General features: G+C 39.8%; 1 protein-coding gene across 3 annotated transcripts in view; it reads right to left on the bottom strand.

Annotated features, from left to right (window-relative positions):
* plcl2 (phospholipase C like 2) overlaps positions 1 to 17634 on the bottom strand; it is a 48141-nt gene that overhangs the window by 8587 nt on the left and 21920 nt on the right. For 2 of the 3 annotated variants that reach the window (XM_083529483.1, XM_083529482.1), the window contains 3 exons: positions 11078 to 13564; positions 9936 to 10139; positions 2093 to 2168 (listed from right to left, as the gene is read on the bottom strand). In XM_083529483.1, coding sequence (XP_083385609.1) covers positions 2093 to 2168; positions 9936 to 10139; positions 11078 to 13564 — 2767 coding nt within the window. Of the gene's footprint in view, positions 1 to 2092; positions 2169 to 9935; positions 10243 to 10284; positions 13565 to 17634 lie in introns of all 3 variants that reach the window. The other variant, XR_014531531.1, reaches the window with a different exon arrangement.

Genomic DNA, 17634 nt, shown 5'->3' on the forward strand with positions numbered 1-17634 from the left:
TGTTGTAGAAAACCGGCTTTTTCTTACAGGTTTTATTTATCATTTATTTTTACATTATTGACCACTGGCAGAGTTTCAAAGCGCATTTTTTCCCCTCAGACCATGGACGCTGAAGCTGCGAGAAAAGCCTGTATATACGCCTTCTGTTTTACATTCTGTACAACAAACACATTTACAGCTCACTGTCGTCAGCTTGGACCGGTGCTTATTAAGCAATTCTTTGCGACGTACATGTGCGAAGTGTTAAACAGGAACTGAATGCGGCTGAATATTTTGACAGATTTCGACTCTGTAATGTTCGGCACAGACTTACGGTTCACTTGTCATTTGTTTATTCCTTCTTTTCTAGTAAAGGAACTCATTTGTCTGAAGGGATGTCCCATGACCTTCAGATGCTGTAAACAGATCAGTCTATTACCCAATGCGGGAATGTTTTTTCGAATTGTGGTGTGTTGATAGGAATACGCAGAACAAAGATTTTTTGTTTTTTTTTAAAGGGACATTCAAGTCAAACTTGGACTTTTGAGTTTTATAAAATAAAGGAACAAATTTGTATAGATTTTTAAACTTATCCCAGCGTTTAACTAACAGAAAGATTCGGCAAAGAAAGATTTGTCAATTCACAAGAAAATAATGCAGTGGCCTGGGAACCACCACAACGGGGATCATCACTGATGGCGGTACGGCCATCTTTAAAACGTTTACACCATTCCAATGTCTTACTGCGGCTGAGCGTCTCATCATCGTACTTTGCTTGGCGTCTTCTGTAGACTTGGTGTCTTCGAGAGTGGAGGAACATCACTGGAAGACGACGAGAGATTAAGACCAACGATCTCAACCCCCCGAAAATGTCGAAACCATTCGGCAACTCGTGCATGATGATCGGCGGAGATCTCACTTCCACACCCACCTTACTAGCCAGATTTGAGGACATCCGAGGACTTCGCCCTCCCTCTGAAGATAAAGATCCAGCCGAGAGGTCATTGTTTTGACGCATTAAAGAGATCCTGGGTGAATCGCAGAAGGTGCTTGGAAAGCTTTGAAAAGAACACTTCCAGGACACATTTCAGAAGGGGCAGGAACGCAGGGAGCGCTGTTTTGCTGTGCGAGGGGACTATTTTAAAGGTGATAGTATGGAAATGTAGATAAATACAGTACTTTCTTGAAAAACAGAGCCAGACTTAAAACTTTTCTAAACCACCTCGTACATTATAGCAGCTCTATAAGCACTTAATCCCTCACCATTTTGCATTTGAAGTTTTTTTGTAATATCTGTACATTAATCTTTCCCTTAAACAGTACTGTATTTCGATTTTATTGTACAAGAGGAAATTTCCCGTTAGCATGTTTCTACTTTAATGTTGTGCTGCAGCAGGTCAACGTGTCAAGCCACGTCTGACACCAACAGAAATTTTCCCCAGGCAATTGTTATTAATGGCTTTAGAAAACGGCACGGCCGGAGCGCAAAGCTTTAGTGCTAGCGTGCCATTTTCTCGCTCCGTTATTCATCACGTTTTTGTTCAGTTCTTTGCAGCTTAAAAGAAAAACAACACAACAACATTGACAATCACAGAAGCCCGTGAAAGAGGTCGAAACGCGAAACGGACCCGAGAGGCCATGAAAGGCGATTAGGAACGAAACGGACGGCCAATGAAAGGCACTGCGGCCTTTCTTCTGTCTCGTCGCAGGTTTGCGTGGCTTTGATAGCATTGCGCCTGCTTGAGCAATGCAGGTTTACCCTTTTGCAACCCTAATTAGACAACAGAGGGGAAAAGAAGTACTTCTAAATTCTGAAACGTTGTAAAGCAGGTCATCACACTATTAGGAAAAGATTATAAAAAGGAAAGAAAGCTTAAATAACAAACCGTGAAGCGTAATTAGATTTCTCTTTACCCTCTTGTTGAACTTTGTGCTTGTGTGTGTGTGTGTGTGTGTGTGTGTGTGTGTGTGTGTGCGTGCGTGTTTGTGTGTGGACTTGTCAATTTCTGCACTCTTGGAACGGCAATCGTTAGCGCTCTGGGAAAAGTGCCCTGTCATGGAACACGTTGTTTCTTGTCTCTCTTTCTCTCTCACTCTAATTCCCTACGCTCACCTGCTTTCTGCACTTGGTGTATCCTTTCGTAGACACCGTCTGAGTTCTCCAGGAGCATCCGGCTCGTCTGGATCATCTGAAAAAAAATAAGAGCAAAACCACTTCAGTGCAACGTCATGCTTGTGTGTCGAACAGTTGGTTAAGATAGCAGTGGTTTCCTGTTCTGGGTGTGAAAAATAAAAGTAGAGATCCACTCTGTAAAATGTGACCCCAGGAAAGTAATAGTGTCCTTAAACTTTCACTTGAATAAAAGCACAAAAGTATTTGCCTTCAAATGTACTTAAGTATCCCAAATACTATGATTTATTACAGCTATAATGTTCCTGTTATCATTTCTGTCACAAGACTCAACTCAGTTTATGTGAAAAGACTCTGTGACTCTCAGCACACCGACTGCGTAAATTAGATCACGTGAGTTGTGGCGAGTTCGAGTCTGGAGTTTCTCCATCATTTATTCCTCTCTAAATGTTCTGCCTGCTGTGGAACTGATGCTGATGTGTGAGCGCCAATCAAAGCAAGTTTAAAACAGAGCTAACGCTCTAGCCTGATTGGTGGATCGCTGTGTGTTTGACCAGTTACGTTTTTATCCTCATAAATAAAACCGATTTCGATAATTTAGTTGAGTGAAAAGTACGATATTCGAGTACAGAAACGTGAATAAGCTACTTAAGTACAGTAACGAATTACATTTGATGCCACTGAGCCTGAAATGTCTTTTGTAGGGTTATAGAGAACAGTGATCAAATCAGGCATGTTTTTCAGTCTGACTGAAACCAGAAAGTGAGATGAGATGCATGGTGCACAATGCTGCTTTGTTTAAAGAGGCACCACACCCTGTTAATTACCCATAATCCTCCGCATGCTCGATATTAAGAGCTTATTCAGAGAGATGCACTTCAAGCAACCCGTTCCAGGGCCAATGGCTGTTTTATCTTCCTGTGGTTATATTATAGTGCTATATTTTAGCATTTCTGTCTGACATTTAAGATGCTTTACGTTTAGAAACTCTAAAACAGAAATAGAGCAGAAATATTCAGCTAATAAATGTCGAATTAAGAAATATCGAATTCAATGAAAAAAATCTGTTGATGTTTCCATATTTACCTGCAATCCTCTATTATTTACAGAATTCAACTGCCTGAAAAAACTAACAAAAAACCCCACGATGGTTGGAATAAAAATGGTGACTTGCAGATTAAGTGCCCGTGTTTATACAAAAACAAAAAAAAAAGGAATCTGTTTTTTTTTTTCCCATCACAACAACCAAACTGTCACACAGCGGTTTTGGAAACAGTGGTGGCTCATTAGCTGTGAGCCTACAACGAGGGGGTTGCATTATTACTTGATGTAGAAAGATACCAGTGCTGCTCCTGCTCACTTATGAGAACGATGTGTGTAAGCAAACGCTACACCAGCGGTTTCTAAACTTTAGTACACCACAAACCGGTTTCTTTTTGAAAATATTCTTGCGGACTAGTTGCTGGTGTGAGTGTGCACGTGTGTGTGTGTGTGTGTGTGCTGTGCTGTGGTGTGGTGTAGTATAGTTTGGCTGGGTGGCGTTGCTGGTTGTTTATATACGAGGTGGTAACAAAAGGTTTTGAGACTCGCTCTGTTTACAAGAAAGTACTTTATTTATCTACACAATATCAACCTTCAAAATAGTCGCCTTGACTATACAAGTACTGCAATACAGCGCTCCCAGCGTTCCTGCCACTTCAGGAACGTGTCCTGGAAGTCTTTTTTCTTGTCAAGCACATTCTGCGATTTGCGCTGGATATTCAAAATGGTGTCTGTAACAAATCCCACTGGTTGCGCACTGGAAGAAAGAAAGACCAAGCAGAGCTTTTATTTTTCTCCCACGCCACGGCCCACCCACAGTCTTGCGGTTTTGAGACGCCTTTCTCTGGCGCCCGCCCGCGCTCAGTTACCGTTCAGCGACCCTTTCACTCGTCTCTGCTTGGAGGCTCTCTTTCTGAGGCTCTTTATTTGCAACGCTGGACTGAAACAGAGCACACCGATATCTTGTGGCGCAATAACTTATGAAAGTCGGTGCTCCCTGTGACTGTGAGTGCAGCCTTTTACTGCCATTTGATACAAAACTAGTCTCGAATTGATTTGATACCACCTCATATAAGATCAGGCTGTGCCAAATGCAGGGGCTCTTGAAGGGTCATATCTACTTTATCTACAATTATCTCATTCATACACTTAAGCAGTTGAGGGTCAAGGGCCTTACTCAAGGGCCCAGCAGTGTTTTCCACCAATCACCAATGTGTTTGAGGTTTGTCTGATTGAATCTGTTTTTTTTATCTCATTACTGTCAAAAAAGAAAAAAGAAAAGAGCCTAATGAGGTGTTTTAAAATGAGGACCATGCCATTTTGGTAATATGGGGGTGCTCAATGACTTATAAATACATATTTTTAATGTGTGAATAAATCCAACCCCCCTACAAAAGTTTCACTTTCTATGGTATTTAACAATATTTAAATATGTTAAATGTTTGGGATATTCTGTAAAGGTACATAACGGTTCTGATTTCAATTTGTAAATACATTTGTGATTTTCAGTGCATGTGCGATGTACTTACTCGTTAGCACTAACCCGTTTGTCAGATGTTCCACCACATTAAAAGCAATCGTAAATAGATAAAAATTACAATGCAGTACTAACAGTACCTGGCTGCATCACATCCTCCTGTTGTTGCTCATTATTTTCCTATAACATAATGTACACTTAGGCTTTGCTCCTCAGATATACTGTACAGTACCCCACATGACATGTACTATATATTATATTGTAGAATATATTTTCATTTCTCTAGACACCTAAGCACTTTTATTAGGATCGAAGCATCTGGCGACACAGATGGTGGCATTATTTTCTCTCCCTTTTGCTGACAAAGCAAGCTTCTTACCCTGGCATGGGAATTACTCAAAAAATGGAAGGCGCAAATTTATGATCGCCGTTAAACTGTGCCTAGGGGAGCTTTTTTTCGCCCCTAGTGTTTTTGAACACCTTAGGTGAGACAGAAACTGGAAATATTGTAACACCCAGGCGAAAAAATGAAAATAATATTATTATTAATAATAACAATAATAATCAATCTCGCAGACTATCAATGTTCATTTACAGCTGGGAAAGAAAGTGCTTTGTGGTGGCAAGACATTAATTACGGGGCATTAGGTGCTACTGTCCTGAGCAATTAACGTCACTGGAATAAGAAATGGTGCATTAGACAAAACTGGAGCAGGCATTCGTTTCCACTCTGACATGGAGCTTTTCTAACTTCGCTTCATTTAGTGCCAGGGGGGCTGATCTTCAGGTTAGACTAATTGACTTGTACATTCCCAAAGTGGCTTAAAGCATAATAAGGTTGCTTATTAAATAGCAGAACGTCTCTAGCAGAAATAGCAGAAAGAGAGAGAGGAAAGCAGCTGTTCTACAGCATAGGCAGCTCATCAAAAGCAAGAGGCTGCTCTCGTGGATCAATCAATGCTACTTTGTCAAGTCTCTGGCGAGGCTACAACGGACCACAGTCGGCCTCTTGATCCGCAAGTTAACCGGCAACGATTGCTCTTGTTTGGCACAGAAAAAAACTGCACGCTATCGGCTCCAAATCCAACAAGACGACAGAAGCGCACACTGTTGACGGTGAGGTTTCGCAACCGAGAACTCCCAACTGCGTCGTTCAACCCGGACTTGATCCTGATTCAAACAGGACCGCAGTCTCCAGATCTGCAGTGTCTGATGTGGTTCCTTCCCAGCAGTCACGCTGGGAGGCCGAGGAGAGCGATGGGCGGCATGGAAGCTGCTCTTAGTCACATTCCACAGCTGCAGCGACAGTCTCGAGGCCGACGTGTCTACTGCGATTAGGTTTCTAATGACTGCAGAAATTACAGCCTTGGTGGCAGGCCCAGCAGTACGCAAAGGGTATTTATAGCACAGGACACTTCAAGCAAGAAGAGGAGGAGATGAAGGAGGAGGGGATGGAAGCATGTCTCTGTAGTTGGTAAACTATAAAAAAAGACGACTGGCTTTAAGGTCACACCAATGTACATATGGTTTAACAACTACGCAATAATAAGAAAATGAAGCATCTAATTGATTGTGAAATCACGAATTCATCATTCTTCTTAATTAAATTACAAAAGAATGCGAAAAAATAAATATCTGCCTAGGCACGTCTTACACTGGAGGCCCTGCCAAAAAAGAAGAAGGAGAAGTAACAGGTTATGTTTGCAATTGTCGTTTGACCTACGAGTTGGATGAAAGCACAATGCGAGCAGCTCATCCTCAGGGATGTATAAATCTGAATGTTGAAAGCAATGAGCGGTTGCTTTTTTATACTTATGGGTTACGAACAGAGATATTTGCGCTTGATGTCTGACTGGAAATCTTTTTTTAGACTGCTTTTGTATTTATCTCTTTGTTTTGTTTTTTATTTCTAAAGTTGTGGGATTGTTTGGAAATGTACCGTTGGGAGGGAAAAGCCCATGTTTCCTCCAAAAATTTGTTTTACATTTAACTGGAAGTTTTAATAGCAACTGGGAATCTGTCGGCCTTGTGTCTGGGGAAGTCAATGATCTCATGAGAAAGTTTCTCATATTTAGATTTGGTTGATGAAGATACTTAAAAGGGATATAACATATACAATTTCGGCCAATCTCATTTTAATCTTGACCAGACACCAGACAAACAAGTGTTCATTAAAATTCAGTCCATCTCTTAAATTAAAATGGTCACTTTCAATGTAAAAGTGAAATAAATACATTGGTAATGATATTTAGCTAACTATTTAGCAATAAATAGTGTCATATCTATGTATTTAACATTGTACCTGATTGGCATTCCATAGTTTTGATATATTAAGCTTAGCAGTTTTGCATTAATACTGCTCCTTGCCTCTGATCTAGTGCAAGATGAAGTCATATCACTCGTAAGACAGCTTTAAACAAACTCTAAACTCTCATATAAGCGAATATGTAATGCTAATCACTAGGAACTATAAATAATTTTCTGTGAAGCTAATACCAAGTCAGAGATCATCACTGTGAAACATTTCCTTTATTACATCACTTAACTGCTGATAAGTTTGCAACTTGGGTGGCTCAACTGTTTTACTTACAGATTATGTCGAAATTACTGCCGAAATTACAAGCAGAAAAAAACACAAATATGGACCGTACTGAAACATTTTCCAGCCTTTTTTCGGTAGTATTACATTTTTCATTCAATTATTAAACTAGGAGACCCAAACCTTTTTCCAGCAAAACAAAGCCCCTGTGCACAAAGCCAGCTTCATGAAAATATGCTTTCCCTGGTATATCTCCTGCTATAGAGCTCCTGCTGAACACCTTTGCGATGAATTGGAACACAACCCCAGGTCACAACCCTCACCTCAAGTACATCAGTACCTGAATTTACTAACACCCATTTGGCTGAATGAATCTTCACAAATCTCCACAAGCGCACTCCAAAATCTAGTGGAACCTCTTCCCAGAAGAGTGGAAGTTATTAAATTAGATTAGATTAGAATATATTAGATTAGATTCAACTTTGTCAGTACACATGTACAAGTACAAGGCAACGAGTTGCAGTGCAAAAACACCAAATGAGGTCTAAATGTAGAATAAGATGTTACAAATACCACATACAAATCTTATGGTGAGGTGTCCACAGATTTTTCTCTTTATAGCATATATATATATATATATATACAAATACTTGTGAAGAAGGACATTCATGCAAAATATAAATGGCTTGATGTAGATCTGCATTCCAGGAGCAACTTTGGGACTGGGAACAATACAAATTATGAGGCACTCTGCCTGGATTTCATTTTGCATTTGCTTAAATGCATTATTTAAATGGAAATCACATCCATATATTAGTCCCAACTGTGCATTTGTGATAAATGGATTTAGAGTGCTCTGTTCGCATAAAAATTTTACTTAATAATCAAAGTTGATGCCCAAGGCTAGCTTTTTTTTTTTTTTTTCTTCTTTTTTTTTTAAGTATGTTGTTGGGCTGTTTAAAGAAAAACGCTTAGGGCAATGTCTATGGGTTCATTTTGACAGGACTGAAAATGCATCAAGAGTTCCAAGTTTGGGAAGTCCTAAAAGCAATACATAAATGACAAGTCATGCTATGGCTATGCTAATATCCCTCCTTCACATCTCTCCTACCTTCAGCTACCACAAATCACAAATTCGTTCCCGGCATCTGAAAGGAAGGAGCGATCGATACTGGAGTGGCTCGAGTGTTACATTAAATATAAAATCAATCAGTTGCATAACTTCTGATCTGAATTCGTTACAGGGTTTTCCGCAGGTTTCACCGAGTCAAATTTAAAACCTTCTATGACCTTTTAAGACCATTACGAATTAAATGTAAGACCTTGTTTGACATAAAAAAACACACCACACAAATACGCTGTAAGCAACTGGCCTTAACCGAGCCCTAAATTCAAACCGAGTATCACTAAACTTGCACTTCCCCTTTGCTGAAAAATAAAATCTGTTTTATGTTTATGGTACAATTTTGGCATTTGGCAGAAGACCTTATCCAGAGTGACTTTTATCATTGATGCAGCTGGGATTTGAACTCATGACCTTTGGACCCAAAATTCAAAGCCTTAACCACTATTATCGCTTCATCATGAGGCACCTGTTGGGATCCATTAGGCAGCAAGTGAACATTCTGTCCTCAAAGTTGATGTCAGAGGCAGTCAAAATGAGCAATCAGAAGGATTTGAGCGAGTTTGATGTCAGAATCTATCAAAAGTGGTCCAAGGAAGGAACAGTGGTGAACCTGCGACAGGGTCGTGGGCAGCCATGGGCTCATTGATGCACGTGGGGAGCGAAGGCTGGTCCGTGTGATCCGATCCAACAGATAAGCTCCTGTAGCCTCAAACTGCTGAAGAAGTTAACTCTCTTAATGTGCGACGAGGCAGCAAAAATCGACACCAACACAATATTAGGCAGGTGGTCATAATTTTATGCCTAATTGGTCGCTTGAAAGTTAAGCCTGGTCTGGTGTATGCAGCCAGTCACTACAAACACGCATTTATCTTCTCACAATAACATCTCTACTGAAGATGATGACGATGACATCTTGATTGTGTTCAAGTTTACAGAGGGTTATAGAGTGCATAATGGCTGTACTCTTGTGTAACTACCTTGCTTCCCTCACAAACACTAAGAAAACATTATAAAAAAACAACTGCTGTATTAAACACAAGTAGGTCTAAAACCGGACCTTGGTACGGATTCTAACATCTCGACTTCATTTCGTTCTAAGCGATGTTGTGATTAATGTCCCCCTGCTGCACCAAAATCCAGGTTCACAAGCTGTTCCTGGTTTTAATAACAGCCTATTGAATCTGCTCGAACAGAGAATGAAAAACTGATACCCTGGACATGTAATCTGCTCGTTCCAGGGTGCCTGAGGCAAGAGATTCATCCACTGGCGCTTGGTAATTTCAGATCTGCCTGAAATGTCAGGGCCTCTGCGATGATACCGAGAAGAATGAGGAAGTGCTTTTCTGCATAGGCCCTTGAGGTAAATAGGTTTAAATGACCACCTTGCCTGTTTTTTGGTTTCATTCTTTGCAGAATAAAGCTTGTTCTGTGGTTCTGCGGCATCTTTAGATGGCCTTAAAAAGGACTTTGTGTACTTATGTTTTTTAGGCTTCTTGCATTATTAATGGTGGCAGCCTTTTAATGATCTGATGTTAAATCTTAAAAAAAAAAAGGGTATTTATAGCATGGATGAGTAAAATTAGTATGGATCAATTAACCTGAATCTTTATTCAGTTTCACAAATCACTGCAAGGATCCTCACCATCTCATATGCAGCCAGCATCTTCTTCAGAACATCAGGAAGCTGCCCCTGGGCCTCCAAGATGGGGTACTGCTCTTTCAGGTTGAACAACACGAGTGGGTTGTTGTCGGCACCCGTGAGACGAGAAGACAGGGCCAGGATGCACTGTTTCAGATTGGCCACTGCTGACAAACCGCACAGCTCTTTAAACGAAGCTATCGAGTTCTGGGGAAACACACAAAGGCCACGTCACATGGTGAAGAGTTCTGCATACAAGAGACATGCATTTGATAATAAGACAGTAAAACGTGACCTGACTGTCCTAATTCTTGATTTTTATTTTTTTGTTGCAATAAGTAAACTCTTGAACATCTTGAACTGTCTGTGAATAAAATGAGAGTAAAAACTACAGCTGCAACAGGAAGTGGTTTCAAGTAGGTTACCTGCAAGATTTCTCAGAGCAAAGCTGTGACTAAACGTAAAAGGAAAATACAAAGCTTGCAAACACATTATTTGCGTCAAGAGCAGGGCCAAGTTGTTCCCAATAAATAACAGGAAGCTTGGCAGCAGCCGACTGGACACCTTGGATTTGTTATAGTCTCGAGGCAAGTCAATTGTTTTCACAGGATGCGGAGAGTGTAAACAGCTGTTAAAATTAACCACATGTTTCATGTAAAAACTGTAACAGAATATCAACGAGGTTAAATATAATACCAGGTGCTCATGTTTATTAAAAATGATTGATATTATTAATATAAGAAAATTGAAATAATTGAGTTGTAGGCACACAATTGTATACAATGTCTTTAGATGTTATAGCATAAAATATTCCCCTTCATTTGAACTAGGAGACCCAAACCTGTTCCAGCTTGACAATGTGCACAAAAGCTACAAAAGCTAGCTCCAGAAAAAATCCAACTAAGAAATTAATCTTAAAATAAATCTTGGATGCCAGTGAATTAGACATATTAGTAGAATAGATATTGATTGTGGTTCACGGTGGAAAGGGAAACTGGCTTCCACATAAATCCAAAGACTTTTACTAGATTCCTACTTCCCAAACTTGAAGCTCATATTTCTTCAAACTTTTATAGCCATCATTTATGAGCTCGGAGCTTGGAGTTGCCCACTGCATCAAAAAAGTAAATGGAAATATTTCCTACCTGCATGTTCTCTCTGAGGTCAGTTCCTTCTCGAAGTGGCTGAATGGCACTCTTAAAGACCTCATCCACCGCCTTGATAAGCAGTATCCTCATGGTGGCGTACTCTCGACTCCGTTTGCCTTTGCGCACCGACAGCCCTCGTTTGTGGGGCTTGCCTCCACCACGTCGGTTGGTTATGGCCACATGGACGAACAACCAGGCATGAGGAAGCGCCTCGCCCGTTAATGATTGAAGGGGAACATGGCGAAAACCTGGCTGTAGACACTCGACTGGAATAGTGTACTGACCAATGAATTCGTCCCCGATGTAGTCGTCATCCAAAACAACAAAGCGTACCATTGCTAACTCGGGGAGGTTAATCTGGAACTCGAAACTCTCGTCAAATAGGGGGTTGTCCCCATTCTGGTGGACAGTTTTAGTCCTTTGTTCTGCACAATCAGCCGGGATGCCGTGGATCTCGACATATATGTAAGGATCTACTACATCCCCTTTGGCACCTGAACCTTTGGGTTTGGGAAAATTCTGCCCACTGATGATCTTTATGTGAAGAAGTTGTGGCGATACACCGGGCACCGACTCTTTAGTATTTGCGCTGAAATAAGACACATGCTCCCTCATTATGGCTGGACGAAGCACGTAGCCGCAGTTGCCGTTTTGCCTGAACCAGCCAATGTTTAAGTCCATCATCAGACCAGGTGTTTGGTAGTTCATTGCAACTATTTGGCAACCACACTTCCAAAAGTCCTGAGGGTTCATATTGCTTGAGTCGATTCGCATTGGACTAGGGTACACCCGAGCAAGAAACTTTTTATTGTAATTTACAAATTCACCCGGAAAATCGCTAGCACACCTGCTAGCAAACACCTCATTGAACGAGCAAAGCTCCCATTGCTTCTGGCTCTGGAATGCTGTCTGAAAGTCTTTAAACTGAATTGATTTACACAAGGTCACCAGGTCAGAGAGTTCTTTGGAAAGCTGGAACTTTTTAGCTTGAGTAACAGTCGGTTGTTCCCCTCCTTCAATGTTCATTCGTTTGGCCATTTCGGCCCCTTCGTCTTCATCAGTCACTTCTCCTTCAGAGCTTGTGCAGGCACTCCCTAGTTTCTTTCCTTTCAAAAGAATCTTGCCTTTCAAGTCAATGGGGGAGGGAAGGTAGCCGTCTTCGGGTTTGGTCGGATCGGTGTGAATTTTGTCGCCAAGGATTTTTTTGAGGTGTTGAAACATTACTTTCTGCTGCTTTAAGGAACAGTGATTCTCCAAACACAGAATAAGAGGGAATTCAGAGGCTGCGAAGGCGTACTTGTTTATAATGTCAATAACACTGCGGAAGACAATCTGCGACGTCATGGTATGACCAGTGTAAATCACTGGCTCATTGTCAGGCCCATCCCAAACATCAAGCTCCACGCTTCTACATCCCATTTTCAGAGCACGGATGTACCCAGTGATGTCGGAGGGACCCTTGAACTGGTCCTCGATTAGGTAAGTATTGTGAGATGAGTTAATGTAATAATGAGATAGCGGCTGGTTCATGTCCTGGCATACTGTCTTTTGTTCCGGATCGAAAATGTGGCAGTCATTGGACATAAGGTAGTTTGTAAATCCATCTAATGACAGCCAGCCTTTAAGCTGCCCCTGTTTTGATGGCTCATACCTCTGAATAACCTCTAAGCTTGTGTCTTCACTAACCTGGGCCATGCCTTGTTCTGCCTCTAAAAAAATCATCAGGTCCTTGGTATCAAGAAATTCTTTGTTGCTAGAAAACTGAACGAGCAAGAAATATATTTCTGGCCTTGTGCAAAGGTCATGATAGATCTCAATAAATTCCTCCTTTGTAACATGAGACCCGATTTTGTCTTTTGCTTTATGCAACTCTTTAATTTTAAGTTCTATTTTCACATTTTTCAGTCCAGGGTTCAATTTTTTGATCAGCTGAACAGCAATGCAAAAACTTATACTTTTGCTGCCACTAACATCAGCCTCATTGAAGAAGTCCCCGAGCCAAGAAGAGCGCAAGTTGTTTTGACTACTTTCAATCATGTTCAGGGTGTGTTTCCCGTAAGATATCAGGTACCTGAGCCCTGTCACCCAAATGTTAGCTACATCAGCTGTGTTTGCAACTAAATCCAGAGACTCGTAGTTCTCTCCGTAAATAATCGAGAATGCGCAGTCTTCGGAAATCTGATCGTAAACACCGTTGGTCCTGAAAGTGTCCGTATTCTTACCAGTTCGCACTTCCTTAATGGATATTACGTCAATTTTTGCTTTATCTGATTCTTTTTTTGACGGCTCCCACCTGAGAGACTGCATGTCTGCATCGAGCAGAAAGTAGCGAAAGTAAACTCTGGAATTGGACCGAACTTTCCTCAACTCGGAACCGTCCACCATGGAGTTAATGCAGTCGCTAGCACTACTAATCTTCTTTTCTGTGGGCATGCTGCTAAACGAGACAGTCTTTTTTCTCTCTTTGCGTTGTCTTGACCCATCCTGTAAAAAGACAGAGTTTACAGTAAGTATAGTTTACTAAAAAAGAGCTTGCCTTCATATTGATACACATGACAATATTTATTAGCCATTATTTTCTGCAAACCGTCGAGACTGACAATACAGAATTAAGGAGTTTTGTTATTTCCTGAACAGAATTTCCAACTCTTGCCAAGCTGTACAAAACATTATCTTTGTCAATAACAGTTCTATCAGCATAGAAAACATTTACGGCATTTGGCAGACGCCCTTATCCAGAGCGACTTACATTTATCTCATTCATACAACTGAGCAGGGATGGGGTTAAGGGCCTTGCTCAGGAAATCAGGAGTGGCAGCTTGGTGTGGTTGGGATTTAATCTCATGACCTTCAGATCCAAAGTCCAATGCCTAAACCACTAAGCTACCACCTCCCAGGTTACATCGACATATTCCGTAAATTTGAAAACGGCGTTTTTGTCTAAAAACGCTCCACACCCACACTTCCGTTTTCAATGATTTCTTAAAAGTTGCTCATCCACATTGGAATGTCTGAAAACGCTTACCTCCCTGTACTGTGCATGAGCAAAAGGTAAGATGAATCAACCTGCATCATTTCCGCCTGCCGTTTATTTACTTAACGAAACGCGGCAATGACTAAAAATGCATCATAATTTTGGAAAGCCTCCATTTTCACAGTCCACATATCGGCTTTCAAACTGATCCTTTTTGAAAAGCGATTTGGACGGAAAGCCAAAACGGAGAAAAAATTATGCATGTTTAAACTCAAACGTATTAGTGTGGACATGCTCTTACATGACTATAGGTTTTCATCCAAACTAAGCAAAAACACACCTGATTCCAGCTGCTGAATCAATTCATCAGTTAATGTAGCTCTAATTTATGTAGAATTCTGCTCAGTCCTGTTCACTCCTAAGAAACTACAACCAATCCCATACATTCCAGCACAACATTTTGACCAATCCTATGATGTCCAGGATAAAATTATGACCAACACAGCCCACTTCAGAACAAATTCTTGACCAATCCTACACACTCCAGCATTAGATCGTTTTCAACTCAGCTGACTCCAGCATAAAATTCTGATCAAATTTTAACCAATCACACACTCTCAGTGTTTATTGTTTGGAAGGCTGAGCGCTCAAATCCCAGCACCACCAAGGTATCACTGCTGGGCCCTTGGGCAAGGCCCTTAATCTTTATGTTGTGTAAATGCAATAATTGTAAGTCGCATAGATAAAGTTGTCTGCCGATTTTCATAAATGTAAATTTGAACAATCCCACAAACTTCTGCAGAAAAAGTCTAATGCCTTCAAATCCTGTACCAATTTGTTCCAGTTCCTGTTTTTTAAGGCGCCTTCCAAAATCATGTTCTAAGAAACTTAGTTGATTCTGTTTAAAAAAGTAGAAACCAAAATAGTCATCTGAAGTTCCGTGACACTGACAAGTGTAAATCGGTTACTGTATAAAACATATTGTATACACATACTAGTGTAAAAGTATGACTAGTAAGTGGAACCAGCTTTGTTTCTGCCTACTGTAGCTGTAGCATTACTCACTAACGATTCAAATAAATACTCAGGCTGGCTTCTTAATCTAATAAAATATCAACAGCTACATTCTATAGTTTACTGAGCCTTCAAAGAAGAAACGCCAAGCAAACAGAGTAAAAAAAAAACATGATTCTCCTGATTAGGTAATGCCCCTGCAGTCATAAAACTTCATCTCAGAATTATTTAAATGCTTAAACGAATGAATCAAGTCACAAATATTGCTAATACTGCTAAACTTAAATTATTTTTTAGGTTCATTATCTAAAGTGTAGAATAGGAATTATATTTCAGTAGATTCCAGCCAGAACAAATACATTTGGCTTATATTGCACACTCTATGCTTTATACTGTATATGCAATTTATTTCATTGTAATTTACGGCGTGTCTTTTTTCTTTATTCCCTTAATTATTTATGCCGTAGGCTGCCTCAAGAATTTCACTCTGTGTTTTGACAGACATTTCTGGTAAATATGACAATAAACTCGTGAATTGCAGCTTATTCATTTTATTAAAATATTTTTCTATTCTCTTAATCAACCATGATTTATGACAAAAAAAAAAATTACTAATCAGAATATTTTCTTGATCCCACAGGGAAATTGTTATAATTATTTTATATATATATATATATATATATATATATATATATATATATATATATATATATATATATATATATATATATATAAAATGTGTGTGTATATACCAATATTACCTACAATGTATTCATTTCTTTTTGATGAAGAAAATAATTACATGGTATCATTATTAGTATACATAATTGTAATTATATTTACTGAATTTCTTGATATTATTAGTAATATTAATCAATGCTATTAATATTGATACAAATATTTTATATTTATTATAAACTACTTAAAATAGCTTCACAGATGTAAGTAACTTAATCCTCAAGGACCAAGCTGTGAGTGCTCATAGGAAAGTTAATCTCCCGGGATCTGAAGTAAAATAAGGAGGCTCTGAAAGAGGGTAATAATTTAGTTTTCAATCAAATAATCTCCTTTAGGTGGAAATCAGACCTAATGAGATTCTAGAGTGAGGAATGAGTCATAGGATTAGACCTTTCATGAGATTAGACACCTACACACATTCCAAAAGTCAACATTAAACATTAAATAAGGACTACAGCATAGTGTTAACATCGCATAAAGAGAGGTCAGGTGGATGCAGGTGCATAGCAAAGAGCAGTTCATTCATTTAAATATACACATGCAGTCAAATTGAGGACAAGGTGAGAAAGGCGTGATTGAGATGGTTTGGTCATGTGCAGAGGAGGAATACGGGGTATATGGGTAGAAGAACACTTAAAATGGAGTCACCAGGCAGGAAAAAAGAGGAAGGCCAAAGAGTAGGTTCATGGATGTGGTGAGTGAAGACATGTAGGAGGACAGAGTGATATGGAGAAGGATAATCAGCTGTGGCAAAAAGAAGATTGAAATCCAAGACGTATTTCAAAGGCATAAGCAATGAAGTGGTAACTCAGTGGTTAAGATGTTAGTCTTCTGGGCGAAATCCTTCTGTGAGAGTTCAAATCTTCCAACAAGTTGCCCCTGAGCAAAGCTCTTAACCCTCAACTGGCCAGTTGTATAAATGTGATTATTAAAATGCTGTGGATAAGAGTGTCTGCCAGATGCTGATAAATGTAAATATAAGTATAGTCTATAGTACAGTAAATATAGTATATATAAAAATAAGTCGTAACATCATAACCGGGGATCATCTGTACATAACTTTTACTTAATGATTAATGCATTTCGTAAGAACTGAGAACCGTTTCGAGACAGAAGTTGTCCAGCTCTAGCAAGAAATGTTTTATTCACATTTCAGAAGAGATGAGCACACATACGTCCTCCACATGCTGCACTATTCATAACCTGACTGACATTTGGTTGCATTTAAAATCCAAATAAACCTTACACAAAATAGTTTCTATTGTTTCTGTCCCTCTCTTTCATGCAGTGATGTTAGTAGAAGGTCTCCCAAGAGAAAAAGCGTAGCCTTGACTTAGTGTCCATGTCACACTGAGTTATGACTAAAGCATGACGAGTCTTCATCCAGAGCATAAAGACCATTCATCCAGACATGCCCAAAAGCGCGAAGTGATACGTTTCTCACACACACACACACACACACACACACACACACACACACACACACACACACACACACACACACACACACACGAGCCATACTAAAAGCGCAATCTTGATTCAATACTTAATGCAATCCAGCATCGTTTCTTTATTTTGCACTCAGGCAGTCGTTACACACAACAAAGTGGCAATGTTCATGTTTATTCGTATAGACGTTGTTTACTCTCTGCTGAGGAAAAATGGACTGTAAGTGAATTTTTAAGAAACAAATTAAACCTAAACAGGGGTTGTGTATCCCAAATTTCGACACTAATTATACAAAATAAATAAATGGAATTAAACCTTACCAATATTATATATACCACAATGGCAATACACACCATATGGACAAAAAACATGGACACCT

Source organism: Silurus aristotelis (genome assembly GCF_946808225.1).
Source record: "Silurus aristotelis genome assembly, chromosome: 25".
NCBI lineage: Eukaryota > Metazoa > Chordata > Actinopteri > Siluriformes > Siluridae > Silurus > Silurus aristotelis.